The sequence below is a fragment of the Ichthyophthirius multifiliis genome (genome assembly GCF_000220395.1).
Source record: "Ichthyophthirius multifiliis unplaced genomic scaffold scaff_1120509251341, whole genome shotgun sequence".
In the NCBI taxonomy this organism is placed as follows: domain Eukaryota; phylum Ciliophora; class Oligohymenophorea; order Hymenostomatida; genus Ichthyophthirius; species Ichthyophthirius multifiliis.
This window is the reverse complement of record NW_004085968.1, coordinates 12,389-29,051: the sequence shown is the minus strand read 5'-3', so window position 1 is coordinate 29,051 and position 16,663 is coordinate 12,389. Positions and strand designations below refer to the sequence as shown.

At 20.4% G+C, this 16,663-nt stretch overlaps 6 protein-coding genes across 6 annotated transcripts, besides 23 other annotated features; 4 read left to right on the top strand and 2 right to left on the bottom strand. All coding sequences in view use genetic code 6, as the record gives it.

The window, feature by feature from the left end:
- Positions 1-85: 85 nt before the first annotated feature.
- Positions 86-3,710, top strand: IMG5_185240 (RNA polymerase ii subunit, putative; the record flags this gene model as incomplete). Its single annotated transcript, XM_004027295.1, has 4 exons — positions 86-3,044; positions 3,124-3,237; positions 3,284-3,404; positions 3,593-3,710. 4 exons carry the CDS (start codon positions 86-88, stop codon positions 3,708-3,710), a joined length of 3,312 nt encoding a protein of 1,103 aa, XP_004027344.1.
- Positions 3,060-3,118: a microsatellite.
- A 1,074-nt stretch (positions 3,711-4,784) lies between the features above and the next one.
- IMG5_185230 (hypothetical protein) lies at positions 4,785-4,985 on the top strand (the record flags this gene model as incomplete). The annotated part of the gene is made up of 1 exon (XM_004027294.1): positions 4,785-4,985. One exon carries the CDS (start codon positions 4,785-4,787, stop codon positions 4,983-4,985), a length of 201 nt encoding a protein of 66 aa, XP_004027343.1.
- Positions 4,986-5,297: 312 nt separating this feature from the next.
- Positions 5,298-5,346: a microsatellite.
- Positions 5,347-5,815: 469 nt separating this feature from the next.
- Positions 5,816-5,873: a microsatellite.
- A 109-nt stretch (positions 5,874-5,982) lies between these two features.
- Positions 5,983-6,036: a microsatellite.
- Positions 5,991-6,049: a microsatellite.
- An 800-nt stretch (positions 6,050-6,849) lies between these two features.
- Positions 6,850-6,929: a microsatellite.
- Positions 6,855-6,923: a microsatellite.
- Positions 6,859-6,898: a microsatellite.
- Positions 6,874-6,919: a microsatellite.
- A 185-nt stretch (positions 6,930-7,114) lies between the features above and the next one.
- Positions 7,115-7,177: a microsatellite.
- A 188-nt stretch (positions 7,178-7,365) lies between these two features.
- Positions 7,366-8,697, bottom strand: IMG5_185220 (transmembrane amino acid transporter protein, putative; the record flags this gene model as incomplete). Its single annotated transcript, XM_004027293.1, has 2 exons — positions 7,366-7,718; positions 7,818-8,697. 2 exons carry the CDS (start codon positions 8,695-8,697, stop codon positions 7,366-7,368), a joined length of 1,233 nt encoding a protein of 410 aa, XP_004027342.1.
- A 1,952-nt stretch (positions 8,698-10,649) lies between these two features.
- IMG5_185210 (hypothetical protein) lies at positions 10,650-11,982 on the top strand (the record flags this gene model as incomplete). The annotated part of the gene is made up of 2 exons (XM_004027292.1): positions 10,650-11,317; positions 11,373-11,982. The coding sequence occupies 2 exons, from the start codon at positions 10,650-10,652 to the stop codon at positions 11,980-11,982; spliced, it is 1,278 nt and encodes a 425-aa protein (XP_004027341.1).
- Positions 11,983-12,534: 552 nt separating this feature from the next.
- Positions 12,535-12,566: a microsatellite.
- A 268-nt stretch (positions 12,567-12,834) lies between these two features.
- On the top strand, positions 12,835-14,375 carry IMG5_185190 (hypothetical protein; the record flags this gene model as incomplete). Its single annotated transcript, XM_004027291.1, has 4 exons — positions 12,835-13,034; positions 13,343-13,909; positions 13,978-14,053; positions 14,205-14,375. The coding sequence occupies exons 2-4, from the start codon at positions 13,365-13,367 to the stop codon at positions 14,373-14,375; spliced, it is 792 nt and encodes a 263-aa protein (XP_004027340.1). The 5' UTR covers positions 12,835-13,034; positions 13,343-13,364.
- Positions 13,036-13,124: a microsatellite.
- Positions 13,041-13,157: a microsatellite.
- Positions 13,149-13,230: a microsatellite.
- Positions 13,156-13,239: a microsatellite.
- Positions 13,203-13,291: a microsatellite.
- Positions 13,249-13,313: a microsatellite.
- Positions 13,249-13,338: a microsatellite.
- Positions 14,376-14,423: 48 nt separating the features above from the next.
- Positions 14,424-14,471: a microsatellite.
- Positions 14,448-14,528: a microsatellite.
- Positions 14,448-14,531: a microsatellite.
- Positions 14,450-14,527: a microsatellite.
- Positions 14,532-14,536: 5 nt separating the features above from the next.
- On the bottom strand, positions 14,537-16,557 carry IMG5_185180 (EF hand family protein, putative; the record flags this gene model as incomplete). The annotated part of the gene is made up of 4 exons (XM_004027290.1): positions 14,537-14,753; positions 14,970-15,810; positions 16,160-16,177; positions 16,503-16,557. 4 exons carry the CDS (start codon positions 16,555-16,557, stop codon positions 14,537-14,539), a joined length of 1,131 nt encoding a protein of 376 aa, XP_004027339.1.
- Positions 15,871-15,896: a microsatellite.
- Positions 16,558-16,663: the final 106 nt, after the last annotated feature.

Genomic DNA, 16,663 nt, shown 5'->3' with positions numbered 1-16,663 from the left:
ACCAGTAATGGGTATAGTTTAAGATTCTTTATTAGGAGTAAGTATGTTTACTTTAAGAGATACATTTCTTAATTAAGCCTAAGTAATGAATATAGTCATGTGGGTGGATAATTGGGAAGGCGAACTTCCTATGCCTGCAATTTTAAAGCCTAAGCCTTTATGGACTGGAAAATAGATTATGAGTTTAATTATTCCTGAAAAAATGACCATGACAAGAACAAGTGGAAAATCAGATGACGATAAATGGTTTTCCTCAAAAGATGAATCTATATATATTTATAAAGGGGAATTATTATAAGGATATATGACTAAAGGAATAGTCGGAGATGGACCAGGAGGTCTAGTTCATTTAATTTGGCTAGATATAGGACATTCTGCTACTTGTGATTTCATGACTAGGTGTTAAAGAATAGTTAATAATTGGTTAATCATCACTGGGCATACTATAAGTTGCGCAGATATAGTCCCTAGTGAAGATTGTGTCACGGAAATAAAAAAAATACGAGAAGACGCCTAAAAGGCATTCGATTAAGCCGTAGAAGATTTCCAAGATGCCGAAAAAATCGAAAAATAAGGAAATCATAAAGCCGGTAAGCGAATTTTCGATTCCTTCGAAGTCCATATAAACACTGTCTTGAACAAACTCCGTGGTTAAGCCGAAAAAAAATCTAAAGATACCATCAAGTTCAGGTATAATCAATTCAATAAGATGGTTTGGGCCGGTTCAAAGGGAAAACCGACTAATTTAGCCCAAGTTATGGGACTTCTTGGTTAATAAAATATAGAAGGAGCTAGAATAAGGAACGGTTTCGCAAGAAGAACACTCCCTCATTTTCAAAAAGAGGACAATGGTATTATTGCAAGAGGTTTTGTACTATCTAATTTCTTCCAAGGACTAGAACCATATGAGTTTTTCTTCCATACAATGGGTGGTAGAGAAGGATTATCAGACACAGCAGTTAAAACATCGAGAACAGGTTACATTTAACGAAAACTAGTGAAGGCTCTAGAGGACGTATTAGTAAGATATGACGGTACAATAAGGGATTCTATCGGGAGTTTAATTTAAACTTGCTACGGGGAAGATTCATTAGCCGGGGAGTATATAGAAACTTAAAAAATAGCAGAAATTGAGTACTCAAATGAATAATTCGAAAAAGAATATAGGTTTATTCGAGATTTCGAGAACCAAGTATCCATCAAAGAGTTTCTGGAAAGAGAATATGAAAGGAAATTAAATAAAGATGTAATTTCCGAAATAGATGAAAGTGCGAGATAATCGAGATAAAAATACGAGCCTTTTTGCCTAGAAGAGGAATATAGGGATTTATTAGAAGCCCGAGATTTATTTAGGAAATGCTTTTATTTTTATTCTTTTAAATAATCTCTAGACTTGAATATTCCCGTAAATATAGACAGAATGCTCCGTTCTACTAAGATTGAAATGTCCAAAAATAATCGAATTTATGATAAAGATGAGTCCCGTTTAAGCCCAATTTATGTTTATAGGGTTATTAATGAATTATTTACTAAACTTGATAATGATGCTATTAATAGAGGAGTAGACCCCAATGCTTTGATGCTTTTTAAAGCACATGTCAGACTCCATTTATCCTCTAAGAAAATAGTCATAAAACATAAAATAAATAAGGAGAAATTTGAACAACTAGTAAGAGAAGTTGAAGCTAGATATAAATAAGCTATTGCTCACCCAGGAGAGACTATAGGTGCTATTGCAGCTTAATCTGTGGGAGAACCTACTACTTAGATGACTTTAAACACTTTCCATTTTGCAGGAGTATCTGATAGAAATGTTACATTGGGAGTACCTAGACTATAGGAGATATTAGATGCATCTAAAAACATAAAAACTCCCGAGGTGACAATTTTCTTTGAAAGGAAGCTGGAAAAACCCGAAGATAAATAAGAAATGAGGGAACAAATCGAATATTAGCAAGTTTTTAAATATATCGAGTCTACAAAAATTCTCTACGATTATGAACAAGAAGAAATTTTCGATGATGAAGAGTCGCAATAAAATCCGTGGAAACTAATCATTTAATTCGACAAATAAAAACTCGCAATAGATCTATATGATAAACTTTACTCAGAAATCGCTAAATTATAAAACTAATTAAAATTTACAGCATCTAAAAGTACATATACATAATGTTTTATAACAATACAATACCGCGAAAACTCCAATAATGACGAAAATTCAATATAGATGTAATAGTAAGATAATAAAAGTGTCTATATAGCTCTTTTGGAACTCGAAAAAAAAATTCGAGAAATCTATATAGGCGGTATTTAAGGCGTAGATAAAATATATCCTGCTGAAAAAGACTTTGTGGGTAAATGGGATACTAAAACAGGCAAAAAAGTGACTGACAAAGAGACTATTTTCAAGACAAGTGGTACTAATTTGAAAAAAATCATTAAGATAGACGGCGTAGATTCCCAAAGGACCTACTCGAATGACATTTAAGAAATCGCGAAGGTAATCGGAATCGAAGCTGCCCGAAAATCAATTATAAACGAAATACGGGAAGTCATAGAACCTTACGATATATATATAAATTATCGTCATTTATCTATATTAGCCGATTGGATGACTTTAAGAGGTAGAATCACACCAATAAATAGAAACGGAATTAATAGAATTCCAGGAATTTCCTGTTTAAGGAAATCTTCATTTGAAGAAACAGTAGAAATTTTAAATAGTGCGGCTATTTTCTTTGAAAAAGATAAATTAACAGGAGTTACTGAGAATATTATTTTCGGATAAAATTGCGATATAGGCACAGGTAGTTTCGAACTATTAATAGATTAGATGAAAGTATAAGATTTCAAAACTAAAAGGGAAGCTGATTATGATAATATTCCCGAACAATCACCAATGTCTGAAGCAGCTGATTATTTTAATACACCAGTAAATCCAAATACTCCAGGCGTAGGAATGATGACTCCAGGATTTAGTGTACATAATATAATGGGAAATTTTACACCTTCGACACCTAATTAAGGATTTTCACCTTTTATAAGTAATAAATGCATAAATATATATATATATATATATATATATATATATATATATATATATATATATATATATATAAATAGCTTCAACACCAAATTATCCTTAAAATAATCCGAAATCTCCTAGCTAGATTGCATATGCAAGAAGTTCTTAAATTAGTCCGAAAATAGATAATTCTCCATAGATTGTTTCACCAAGTTTGAAATATTTAATTATATATTATATATTTATTCTTTTAAATAGATTATACACCACATAATAGTACTCCTGCAGAAAGAGCTAGTCCATATAGTGCTTCTCCTAATTATAAAATACATTAAGGACAATCTAATTCACCTGCATATATTGCTTCACCTAATATGAAGTATTCTTCATATAAATAAATATATATAATTTTTATAAAATATATATTAGTAGTTTTGCAAGATCCCCTAATTATTAATCTCCTCATTAAAATACTTAAAATGCGATGTCTTCTAGTCCTTAAAATTCAGAAAGATCAAGATATTCTTATTAAGGATCAGTTCAATCACCTATTTATAATACTAGTAGTTCTCCTTAATATGATATTAAAGGTAGTAGTCACATTGCTTAATAAATTAAAGGAGAAATGCATAATATTTAGGAAGAAAATGAAAGTGGTAGTGAAAGTGAAAGTCGTGATAATTGATTAGTCTTTTGATAAATACTCAATAAATATATTGTATTTTTGAAAAATATTTTTATTTAATAATTTTTTTTTTATATATAAAAAAAATGAGTGAATTTTTTATATTATATTTTTATGTTTATTAAAAAAATTTTAATTATAAACATACTTATATTATATATATAAATATATTTTTATTTAAAAAAAAAAAAATTAAATTAATAAAATTTTTTTTTAAAAAAAAAAATCAAAAATAAAACTAACATTTTAAATAAATAAAAAAAAATAATGGAAACTGACATAAATCTTCCAAAAACAAAATCAGTTAATTTTTTATTCCAAAATCTGAAGTTTAATTTTTACATATTAATGTTCGTATATACTACATAAGAATTAATAACCTAAAAAGATAACTAATGTACTGATTCGGGTAAATAAATGTAAAATATAATGAGAAACGGTAGCATATGTTTGATTGCTTTTAATATGTTAGGCTTTTTTTATATATGGTGTAAAAATATATTCGCACGAATAGAATTTTGGTTAATATATATATTAAATTTAATCTGGTTTTTAATAATAATAACTGATGTATTAAAGACAATAGATTAAAATAAAATAGAATGTGTATAGACAATAATGTTATAAAAGACTTATTTTATTTTAGCTTTAAAATTATAAATAGAATTACATATGTGTTTATTACTACCTATCGAATTCGCAGCTAAATATGTCAATATGGCATCTAATTTGATTTTTCCATATTTATTATTGAGTTCAGGAAATAATTTAAACTCATGCAGTATTTCAGCAAATACTTTAATTTTTTCGATTTGTTTCGCACATATTTTTATAAATTTACTTGCCGTTATTATGAATACAATTCTTCTTTTGATTGGAAAAAAAGCCAAAAAAATGCAAACTTTGAAATTTTTTATACTTATTTCTTTTTTTAGTTTTCTTATAGTATATTTAATTGTCATACTTGAAATTTCTAAAATATAAAATACCTAAGAATGTATGCCTTTACTTTTTGTAGTTAAGTCTTATATATATGTTAACCCAATAGCTTTATTTTCAATGCTTACGATATTCATGTCAGTTAAAAATGACATAGGAGAAGATATTAAATAAAAAGCACTTAATTAACGTAATAAAGTTATTCACGATAATGATTATTTAATGGGTGTTACCTCTAAAATTGGAGGCACTTATGGAATTGTCTCTTAAGCTAATCATACTGATAAATCAAAAGTAGCTAATATTAAATAAGGATTTGGAACTATTAAAATGTGATTTTTTTTTTTTTTAAAAAAAAAAAAAAATGTTATTTTTTTATTTGAATAAAATTTAATTTTCTTTTTTTGTTAGATATAAATGATAATATATATATATACATTTATATATCGTTATTTTCTTTTTTTTTGTTTAAATTATTTATTTATTTGTTTGTTTTTTTAATAAAAAAGGGAAAAAGAAAGATTTTATTTTAACTTAAATATATAATTATAAAATAAAATATAATAATCATTTATTCTTATTTAAAAAAATACTCATGTTTTTTAAGTACATTGATTTCCTTTCGCCTTCGTTAACATCCTAATTGATTTAAATTTAATTATCATATAAAAGTTAATTAATATTAAATTAATTAATAGGGTTTTATTATGTTTATATGATTTTTTGTTTTAAATATTTAGAATGTCTTGAATTAATTCTTGACTCTGTTATAGAATTAGTTCCTATTAAAGTGACTATTTTCATAGTATCTTATTTGAATTCATTTATGTTGTTTTATACTTTTTATAGTAATTCTTTAGGATTAAAATTATTTTGGGGTTTTAATTGAGGTTGCTATAGTTTATTTTTGTTAATATCTTTACATAAATTAGTAAAAGAAAACTAATGATTAAAGTTGTTAGTTGTAAAATCTTTACATTATAAATCTATAAACTAAGCAGATGCTATTTATGGTGTTATATGTTAAGCACTTAAAGAATTATGATGAGTAATTATTTATTCAGTTATTTTAGTTTTTATTGAATAATTATTATGTTATTATTGTTAATTACAAAACATGTTAATTTATCTATTTGGTGAAATATAATTATTTTCATGGATAATAAATTATTATTATTATTATTATTATTATTATTATTATTATTATTATTATTATTATTATTACTACTAAGGTTATTTTTAAATTTAAGCTTATATTTAAGGCTATGGTTAAGGTTATGTTTTATTTTGAGATAAAGGTTAATGTTAAGACTATGGTTAAAATTATGTTTAAGGTTAATTTTAAGGTTAAATATTTGGTTAGTGTTAAGGTTATATATTTGTTTAAAGTTAAGGCTATAGTTAAAATTATTACTAAGGTTATTTTTCCAAATAAAATTATTTTTCTTATAACTGCTATTTTTGATTTTCTTATTAATTATTTTCAAGCATAAAATTAAGTTTAGCTTTTGGAAGATCTTAAATACTCGTATAAAATTTATTATTTTTTTCTATATTATTATTGTCTTTAGATAATTATTATTTATAATAATGATTATTTTCTAATTCTTAATTACTTAAATTTGCATTTATTTACTAAGTTGGTATATTATTGCTTTTTTTATTCCTGTTAATATAGGGTGATAGAAATTCTGTAGAATTTTCATATAATATTGTTGTTGAATTAGAATTCGGCATTAATGCTTGGCTTGAATAGTTTGAGTTATTCTTAAATAATAATACATCTAATGCATTTTCTTATATAAACTTTTTCATTATATCTTAATTATTATTAAAAGCTATGTTTTTGCAAAAATTTTCGATTTAAAATAAACTATAGGGTAATCTTTATATGAAGTATTCAAATATTTTGCATTTTTTTTAAAGCTTTTTATTTAATTCATTAGTTTAGATTAGTCCTTGTATAAATAGTGTAAATGACTATTTTAAAATAGAATCTGATTAGTTTTGCATATGTTAAATAATATTTTTAATATTTAAATATATTTATTTAAAAAGTGTATATTTTAATATTTAATATATATGTTTGTTCTATTTTTTTTGTATTTTTTTTTTTCATATAAAAATATATATTATTTTTTTAATTATAATCTAATATTGCAAATAAACTATCCTATATTATTCTTTTTTTTTTTTAAAAAAAAAAAAATTAATAATAAAATTTATAAATAAAATTTTTAAAATAAAATATAATATTAAAATAAATAAAAAAATATTTAATTTTACAAAAATAAAAATTATAAATTTTTTATCAAAAATTTTTTCCCTTTTTTTTTTTTTTCCTTCATTTGAAATTTATATTTTTATAATTTTTTTTAGAAATATATATATATAAAAAATAAAACATTTTCTTTATTTTTTTTAAATGAAAATATGAAAATTTTTTGAATAAAAATATTTATTTTTATATATATATATATATATATATATATATATATAAAAATATATAATATATATTTATATTTATAATTTATTTATTTTTTTTGTAGTTTTAAATAATTAATTTATTTCATTTACTTATAATAAAAATCTAAATATAGAATTATTTATTTTTTAAACAATTTAATTTAATTAATTATATTTTTAAATGTTGAAATACTATATAAAAAAATATAAAATTAGATTCTATTTATACATTAATTAATTTATTAAATAATCATATATAAAAAGCTTAAATAGTAGATTTTATACCAAAAAAACCAAATCCAATTCCAATTATAAGAATAAGACAATTAATATAATATTACTCTTTACTAAGATTTTTATTACATTTATTACAAATAATAACAGGAATCGCATAAGAAAGTGTAGTACCACAAACTGATCCTATTAAGTTAATAAAAATGGAGACTTTATTTAATAAAAGTGCTGAAAGAAATATAAATAAAGTAAAAAAAACTCTTACAAAAACACTTTTTATTTCATATTATATTTTTTTTTAATTAATATTATCTAAATCATTATTTTCTTAATAATTTTCGTTGACATAAATATACTAGTTTTTAACATCTAAATTAAGGTTTTATTTTTCTCCAATAATAATTTATTATTCATTAAAAAGACTATTATTTTATTATTAATTTTCAAATAAATACTATTCAATAATACCTACTAAAGGAAAAATTTAAAGCGGATATGAAAATATCAACGCAACACAATAACAAAGTTAAACAAAATTGAAAAAAAAGCCATTTATAGGTAAATTAAATAAAATAACATCCTAAACATTATCTCCGAATGTAATATACCCCAAAAGAGCAATTAATGAGTATAATAATATAGTAAAATTTATAGTATATTCTAATACTTATTTAAATCTATATGGTTCTTTCATAGAATATCTTATATCAAAATATAGGCCTATTCCTTCAAATGTAAAAATAAATACGCCCACAGAATTTCCTAATCCATCAAATTTAAATGCACTTTTTTATTAAGAAACTCCATTTATAAAAATATTATAGATGCAAAATAAAGAAATAACCGAAAGACTAAAAAACACTAAAATATTCGCCATTAGACTCCATTATTATAATTTAGAAATTTCCTTTATAAAAATTAAAGGGAAAATTAAAACCAAAGAAAACAATAAAGGAATAAGTCTTGACTAACAAATATAATTTTACCTATTTACTATTAAAATACAGAAAATCTCTTAAAAATAACTCGTAAAATATATCACATAAGCCACACATACACTTAATTGCATTCCAAATAAACATATATTTATTAATAATTCTGATTTTTTTCCCAATGTTTAAATACAAAACTAGGTTATGTTTTAGGCTTAAAATAATTACTTGTCAGCTATTTCCATCATCTTTTTACTTACATATATCATTAGTTATCCGCAAAACGTTAATAAAAATAATCCAGTTAAATAACCGCTTCGCGAAAATGCAATTGGTAATGATAAAACTCCTATACCTATTAAACCTTTGAACATATTTATACATGCACTTAAAAAATCGGATTTTTATTAATGCATTATTTAAGTAAAAGTGATTTTTTTTTTATTTTATTTTTTAATTAAAAAAAATGCGTTTTATATATAAGTTTTATGTCATAATTATTATATTATATTTATAAAATATATATTTTTATTTTCTAAATAAAGATTAAAAGCTTTTTTTTTTTTTTTTCATAAATATATATCTTATTAAATAAAAAAAGGCTAAAAATGATAAATAATTAATATTATTTAACTTATATACAAAATAATTAATTTAAGACTAAAAAAAAAAATTATAATTATATTTATATTTTCTTAATTTAAAAAATATATTTATATAAAATAATTTTTTGTTATATATTTGTTTTTTAGTTTTATAAAAATTTTTATTAAAAACATTTTATTTATTAATTTAAATAATTAACAGATATAAATTTAATTTCATTTAGTTTTTTTTAAAAAAATTAAATCTATATATAATATTTCAACTTATTCTTATATTAAATTTATTATTAATTAGTTAAACTTGTATAAATTAATTATTTTATTAATAAATTAAAATAAAATAACAATTTTATATAATAATTATATTTATTTTAAAAAAAAAAATTAAAATATATATTTTATTCAATCTAATAATATATAAAAAGAACAAAAGTTATAAATGATAAAAAATACTATTAAAGTATATAAATATATATGATATTTTATTAATTTAATAATCAGTTTAACCATAAATTATTATTTAAGAAAAAGATTATAAAAACTATAAACATATATAATTAATAATTATAATGATATAATATACAATTTAAATTATTTTATAGAAATTTTAAACTGTTAATGCATTAATTTGTTTTATTAAAATTTTCTTAATAATTTTTCATTAAAATAAATAGTATTACAATAAATTTTAAATGAACAAGTTTTTAAAATAAAATTTATTTATTCTTTAAAAAAATAAAATACAAAGTATTGCAAAATTTTTATAAAAGTATAAATAAATTTTTTTTTTTTTAAATAAGTTAATATATATATATTTAGAATATTTATATTTATATTATTCTTTTTAGATAATGTTTATTTTAGGACTTTATAAATAAACACTTTAATTGTTAAAAAAAAAAAAAAAAAGAACATTATTTTAAAAATTTATATATGTGTATATATATATTATATTCTTAAATTTAAATATTTAAAATAATTTTTATTAATAATAATAAAAAATATAAATTATTAATCTTTTTTTATTTATTTCAAAAAGATATTCAGAGAATATGAGCAAGATTTATATAATAATCTATTTTTTTGTTTACTTAAATTTAAAATTTAAAATATTTTTTTAATTATAAATTCAAATTATATGTTTTATTTTCTTTTAAAAACTTATTTTTAAATTTAATTTTATTTTATGTATATTTATATAAGAAAAATAGGACTATAATATTAAATTATTTATTTAAAAAAAAACAAAAATTAAAAAACGTAAATAAATATATTTGCTTTTATATTTACTATTTTTTAAAAGGTAATTTAACATATTTAAATCTTAATAAAACTTTATATAATATTTATTTATAGGAATAATTATTTTTTATTAAAATATTTTAATTTCATTTATTTTTAAGATAAATTAATATTATATATAAAATATATTTTATTTGTTAAGATTTCTTGTATAAAATTTAATATTTATTTTATTATTTTTTTATATTACAAAAAAATGAAACTAAAAATAAATATTTTTTATATATTATTTTTGAAATAAATTATAAATCTAAAAAATAAATAAAAAAGACACATATATAAAAATATTTCCTATATATAAAGAGTTACATTTTTTACTTTAATTAACTAAAAAACAAATAATATATAAAAGAAAGAAAAAAAGAAAATATTTCTTTATATTCAAGTTGTTAAAAGGCAAAATAAATTTAAAAAAAAAAATAATTAAATAAATAAAAAAAAAAAAAAAACTTTGAAAAAAAATGAGAGAAATCGTTCACGTATAAGGAGGTTAATGTGGTAACTAAATCGGAGCCAAATTCTGGGAAGTAATATCTGATGAACACGGAATTGACCCTACCGGAACCTATCACGGAGACTCCGACTTATAACTCGAAAGAATCAATGTTTATTACAATGAAGCAACTGGTGGAAGATACGTCCCCAGAGCTATTTTGATGGACTTAGAACCTGGTACAATGGACAGTGTAAGAGCAGGACCTTTTGGTTAACTTTTCAGACCTGATAACTTCGTTTTTGGATAAACTGGAGCAGGAAACAACTGGGCCAAAGGTCACTATACTGAAGGTGCTGAATTAATTGATTCAGTATTAGATGTAGTTAGAAAAGAAGCTGAAGGTTGTGATTGTTTACAAGGTTTCTAAATAACCCATTCATTAGGAGGTGGTACCGGATCTGGTATGGGTACTTTACTTATTTCTAAAGTAAGAGAAGAATATCCTGATAGAATTATGGAAACATTCTCCGTAGTTCCTTCCCCTAAAGTATCTGACACAGTTGTAGAACCTTACAACGCTACTTTATCAGTCCATTAACTCGTCGAAAACGCTGATGAGTGTATGGTTATTGACAATGAAGCCTTATATGATATTTGCTTCTAAGAACCTTAAATTAACCTACTCCTACTTATGTGATTTGTAACACTTAGTATCTGCTGCTATGTCCGGAGTTACCTGTTGTTTAAGATTCCCCGGTCAATTGAACTCTGATTTAAGAAAATTAGCCGTAAACTTGATTCCTTTCCCCAGATTGCATTTCTTTATGATCGGTTTCGCTCCTTTAACCTCAAGAGGATCTTAATAATATAGAGCTTTGACTGTTCCTGAATTAACCTAATAAATGTTTGATGCTAAAAATATGATGTGCGCCGCAGATCCTAGACACGGAAGATATTTAACTGCCTCCGCCTTATTTAGAGGAAGAATGTCCACCAAAGAAGTCGATGAATAAATGCTTAATGTTTAAAATAAAAACTCATCTTATTTCGTTGAATGGATTCCTAATAATATTAAATCCTCAATTTGTGATATCCCCCCTAAAGGATTAAAAATGGCCGTCACTTTTGTAGGAAACTCAACTGCTATTTAAGAAATGTTTAAGAGAGTTGCTGAATAATTCACTGCTATGTTCAGAAGAAAAGCTTTCTTACATTGGTATACTGGTGAAGGTATGGACGAAATGGAATTCACTGAAGCTGAATCTAATATGAACGATCTCGTTTCTGAATATTAATAATATTAAGATGCTACTGCTGAAGAAGAAGGAGAATTCGATGAAGAAGAAGGAGCTTAATGATGATTTTTCTCTTTTTTTTTATCGTTTTTTTTTTTTTTTTTTTTGGAGAATTTCTTTTATAAATGATATATATGTGTTATTGGTTAATTTTTTAACTCTTTCTTAGAGGATTCAAAAAGGAACTTATAATGCATTTATATTTATTTATAAAAAAAAAAAAAATAGATATATTAAATTAAACGACACCATTTATATATTTTTTTTATGTTGAATTTGTATTTTTATAAATTTAAATTTATAAAAAAAAAAGGTTTTTTTTTTTTTTTTTATCCCCTATATATATTTTTATTACTTTGTATTTTATAGATGTATAAAATTATAATCCTAAAATATTAAAAAAAGTAAAATATTTTATACAAAATATAATAAAATAAATTCAGAATAAATTTTGTTTCTTATTTAATAAAAATTTCCTTTTTTTAATAAAAATAACTATTTTTGTTTATTTAAAAATATAAATAATATAGTAAATAATTAAAAATAACTATTTTTTTTTCTTTCTCAATTTATAATTTAAATCAAAAATCATTTTTTTTTTTTACAATTTTTTAAAAAAAATAACAACAAAAATAAAACAAAAAATATTAAAAATGGCTTTCGTAACAGATTAACATGACCCGTAAGGACTAGGAATGTTTTCTAAAGCAGGAAGATTTACTTCAGAAAAATATATTATATTTTAAAGAAAAGATGAAATATTATATAATAAAAAAAGACTTTTGAAAGTTTAATCTTTTTAAATGGCACAATAAGAAAAAGCAATATATATATATATATAATACTTTTAAAAATAATAAAAAAAATATAGTAAAATGATTAAAATGAAAATTTATTTGAAAATAAAATTAAAACAAAGGGATAAGAAAATGATAAAAATTTATAAAAAAAAGAAGAAAGTTAACCTTTCTATAAATAATTATCAAGAGAGAAAATACAATAAATAAAAGTAAAAATTATTAAATAATAAATTTTTAATAAAAATAATAAAAGGCAATAAAGCATCCTCCTAAACCTGTTGGTCATTATCGTGTTAAATATACAGTTATAGACAAGTAAATAATTAAATTAAAATTAAATTAAATTAATTAAAATTAATTAAAATAAATATAATTTAATAAATTAAATAAAATTAAATTAATTAATTTAATGATAAAATTAAATTAAATTAAATAAATATATTTATATATAAATAAAAATATATATAAACAAATAAAAATAAATATATATATATATATATCTATATATATATCTATATATTAATAATTATATTTATATTTTTATTTTTATTTATATTTATCTATTTATATTTTTTTATTTTTTTTTAATATTTTAATTAAGATTTTTTTTATTTTTTTTATAGAAACCCACATTTAGTATGGAATATGTTAAATGTTCATAAATAATATGAATAAAATAAATAAAAATTAAATATGAAAACAAAGTCTTCGACATAATAAATGAATTAAACTTTAGAATTCGATTTAAGAAGACCAATTCCAGATAAATTATTAAAAAGGACAACTGGTTTTATAGACTTAGGAAGATAATAATCAAGGTAAATATATATTTTTATAAATTCTTATATATTTATAAAAAGAGGAGCCTTACTTATTAATTAAAAAAATAATCCTCACGAAAGTCAATTTGAAACAATTCGATATTCGAAATATTTTTCGAAAATAAAAAATATACCTTCTTTTAATATAAAAGCATCTTTAGGAAGAGAGGATAATAAAATATACGAAAATAAAGAATTTGCACCTGATTATAATCCAAATTACGAATTCGGTAAAAAAACACTCGGTTCTTGTGGACCTAGTTTTCATAAAATTCCTGCAAGAAAAACATTTGAAAAAAAAACAATAACATATAATGAAAATTTTTATAATTTAAACGATTATAAAAACAAATCTATTATATTTAAAAAGTACATAATTATATATATACCTTTTTAAATTTATATATATATAAGTTTTATTATAAATAATACAATAGTACTACATGTCCTGATTTTAAAAGAATGTTACCAAGAGAAAGAGATTTAAAATCTCCTTTACCTAGTTTTATGCAAGTATATATATATTTATATATAATTTTTTTTTTTAATTTGATTTAATAAAACTATGTATCAAAAAATTACAAAAAAAATAAATTAATTTTTTATTGAATTTATTTCAAATAAATAAAATTATGTTAAATAATAATTTATATAAAAAAAAAAGTAATTTGTTAATTCTAGAACTTAATTAACTTGTCTTTCACATAAAATGCTTAAATAAAACAATTATTTTGAAGGCAGATTCTAAAGTACAGAATCTCAATTTAAGGCATTCAAAAAGCCTTAACCCAAAGAATAAGATTCAGATGATTCAATGGAATATAATTAAGAATGAGATAAACATATATATTTAATAAAAAAAAAAAAAATATTTAATATATTAATAAATAAAACTTAAATAAATAAAATTTATATAAATATATATTTATATTTTTATATAAATATATATTTATATATTTATATATATATATATATATTCATATATATAAATTAAAATCAATCATCATCTTAATCTATTTCATTTTCTTCTCTATAAATAAATTACTTTGCAAGTTCTCCTAAATTCTTTCCTTTAATTTACATGCTTAGAACAGCTGTTGGTAAAATTAATATGATTTCAGTATCTTCTGAATTAAAGTTAGATTAAATAAAATTAAAGCTTTCCTCAAAAATAGGAGCAGCGTCAAAAAGAGAAGCTATTTTAGTTTTTTATCTAAATTTTAAGAACATATCATTACATTTTACTTAATTAAATTTGATTGATTTTAATATATTACTACTTGTGTTTAAATTGATAGTAATTCTTCCCTAAGTAATTAAAGAAAATATAAAAATAAACAATTAATTTTCTTTTTTATAATTGCTTTATAAATCGAAGTCTTTCCCGAATTTTTCATAGGCAACTTATCTTATATTTTTATATAATTACCTAGACATTTTTCCATTTATTTCAATATTAAGTTCTTTCAATAATTCTTCCATAAAATTAACTTCTTATTTATTTTTTATCATATTTTCGACATCAAGTTATGTTTTTAATCCTACTTTTACTGAAATTCCTAAGTCATCCTATTTAATCTATGCTGCAGCATCACAATATGACTAAACCATTTGATTTATTAACTCATGATTACCAAATATAGTAAAAATAAGATACTTATTATCCATAATATGATATTTAAACTATATCATATTCAAATATTAATCTGACATTTCTGGTGGGAGCAGATTTTCTGCAAATGATTTAATTTATTCCACTATTTATTCAAATTCGTCTACAATATTTTAATAATCCTTTACTTTTTAATCAAATTATAGCTTTAAAATTATACAAGGATTAGTCTAATTTAACTAATTAATTTCAATAAATTTTTAGGCTTTTTCATTTGCTAAATTATCAGTTAATAATTCAATATTAAACTCAAATTTAGGTTCTTTTTATGTACTATTTAATTAAATTAAGTAACTATTAATTTCTGTATCTTCCTAAGCTGAAGCATCCTATTGATTTGTTTGTAATTTTTTAAATTAAGAACTTGTCTATTTTAAGTATTTTTCAGTTTTTAATTTAGTATAAAATAAAGGAAGTAAATTCTGGTCTTTTCCCCAATACCACCATTAGTAGAATTCATCAAATGAAATTTTATTATCTTTATCTTTATCGAGGTTTTTAAATATTTTTACGATTTCTTTATGAGATAAAGGAGTAGGGAGGCTTTTAGAGAAATTCTGAAATTCTTAAAAGTCTAGAAAACCGTTTTTATTTAAGTCTATTTAATCAAATAAAATTTTTAATTCTTCTTTTGTTAATAAAGGATTTTAATTTTCCATTTTTTTTTTTTTTTTTTTTTTTTTTCTTATAAATTTATTTTTTTAGAACACATGAAAAATAAAATCCATAATTTAAAAAATAAATTATATATGTATATTATATATATAAAAAAAAATAAAAAATCATAATTTTAATTAATATATAAACATATTTATATAATTATTAAATATCTAATATGTATCTATTTATATATTATATAAATTCTTTTTTTTAATATAATATTAGAAATTTAATATAATATAATTAAAAAATTAAATATATTTAGCATAATAAATTATTTAATTTACATATTAAAAAAATGATAACTATTTATTTTTATATAATTAAAATATTTTTCATATTATAGAAAAAGAAAAAGAAATAAAAAAATATCTAAATTTTTTAAAAAAATTATTATAATTATTCTATTCATAACATAAAAAAAGAACTGATTGAAATATTAAATTATCATTATTAAATTATATATTTAAATATACTTTTACTATAAATAATAAATAATAGTAGTAAATATATAAATCCAAATATAAATATATTTAAAAAAAAACATATTAATTAACATTTAATTATTTCATTCAAGTAAATATAAATAATCCTAACTTTTATAAATTATATTAAAAAACATATTTTTACCTAAATTTTTGATCGATGAATCTTTTATTCCGAATTGTGAGATTGTGTTGCTCATAATATTCAATATTATTATGTCACTATTTATATATTATATATTATATTATTTTGTCTATATTTTTTATATATTGATTTTTAAAATCTTATAAACATATTTTATTAAT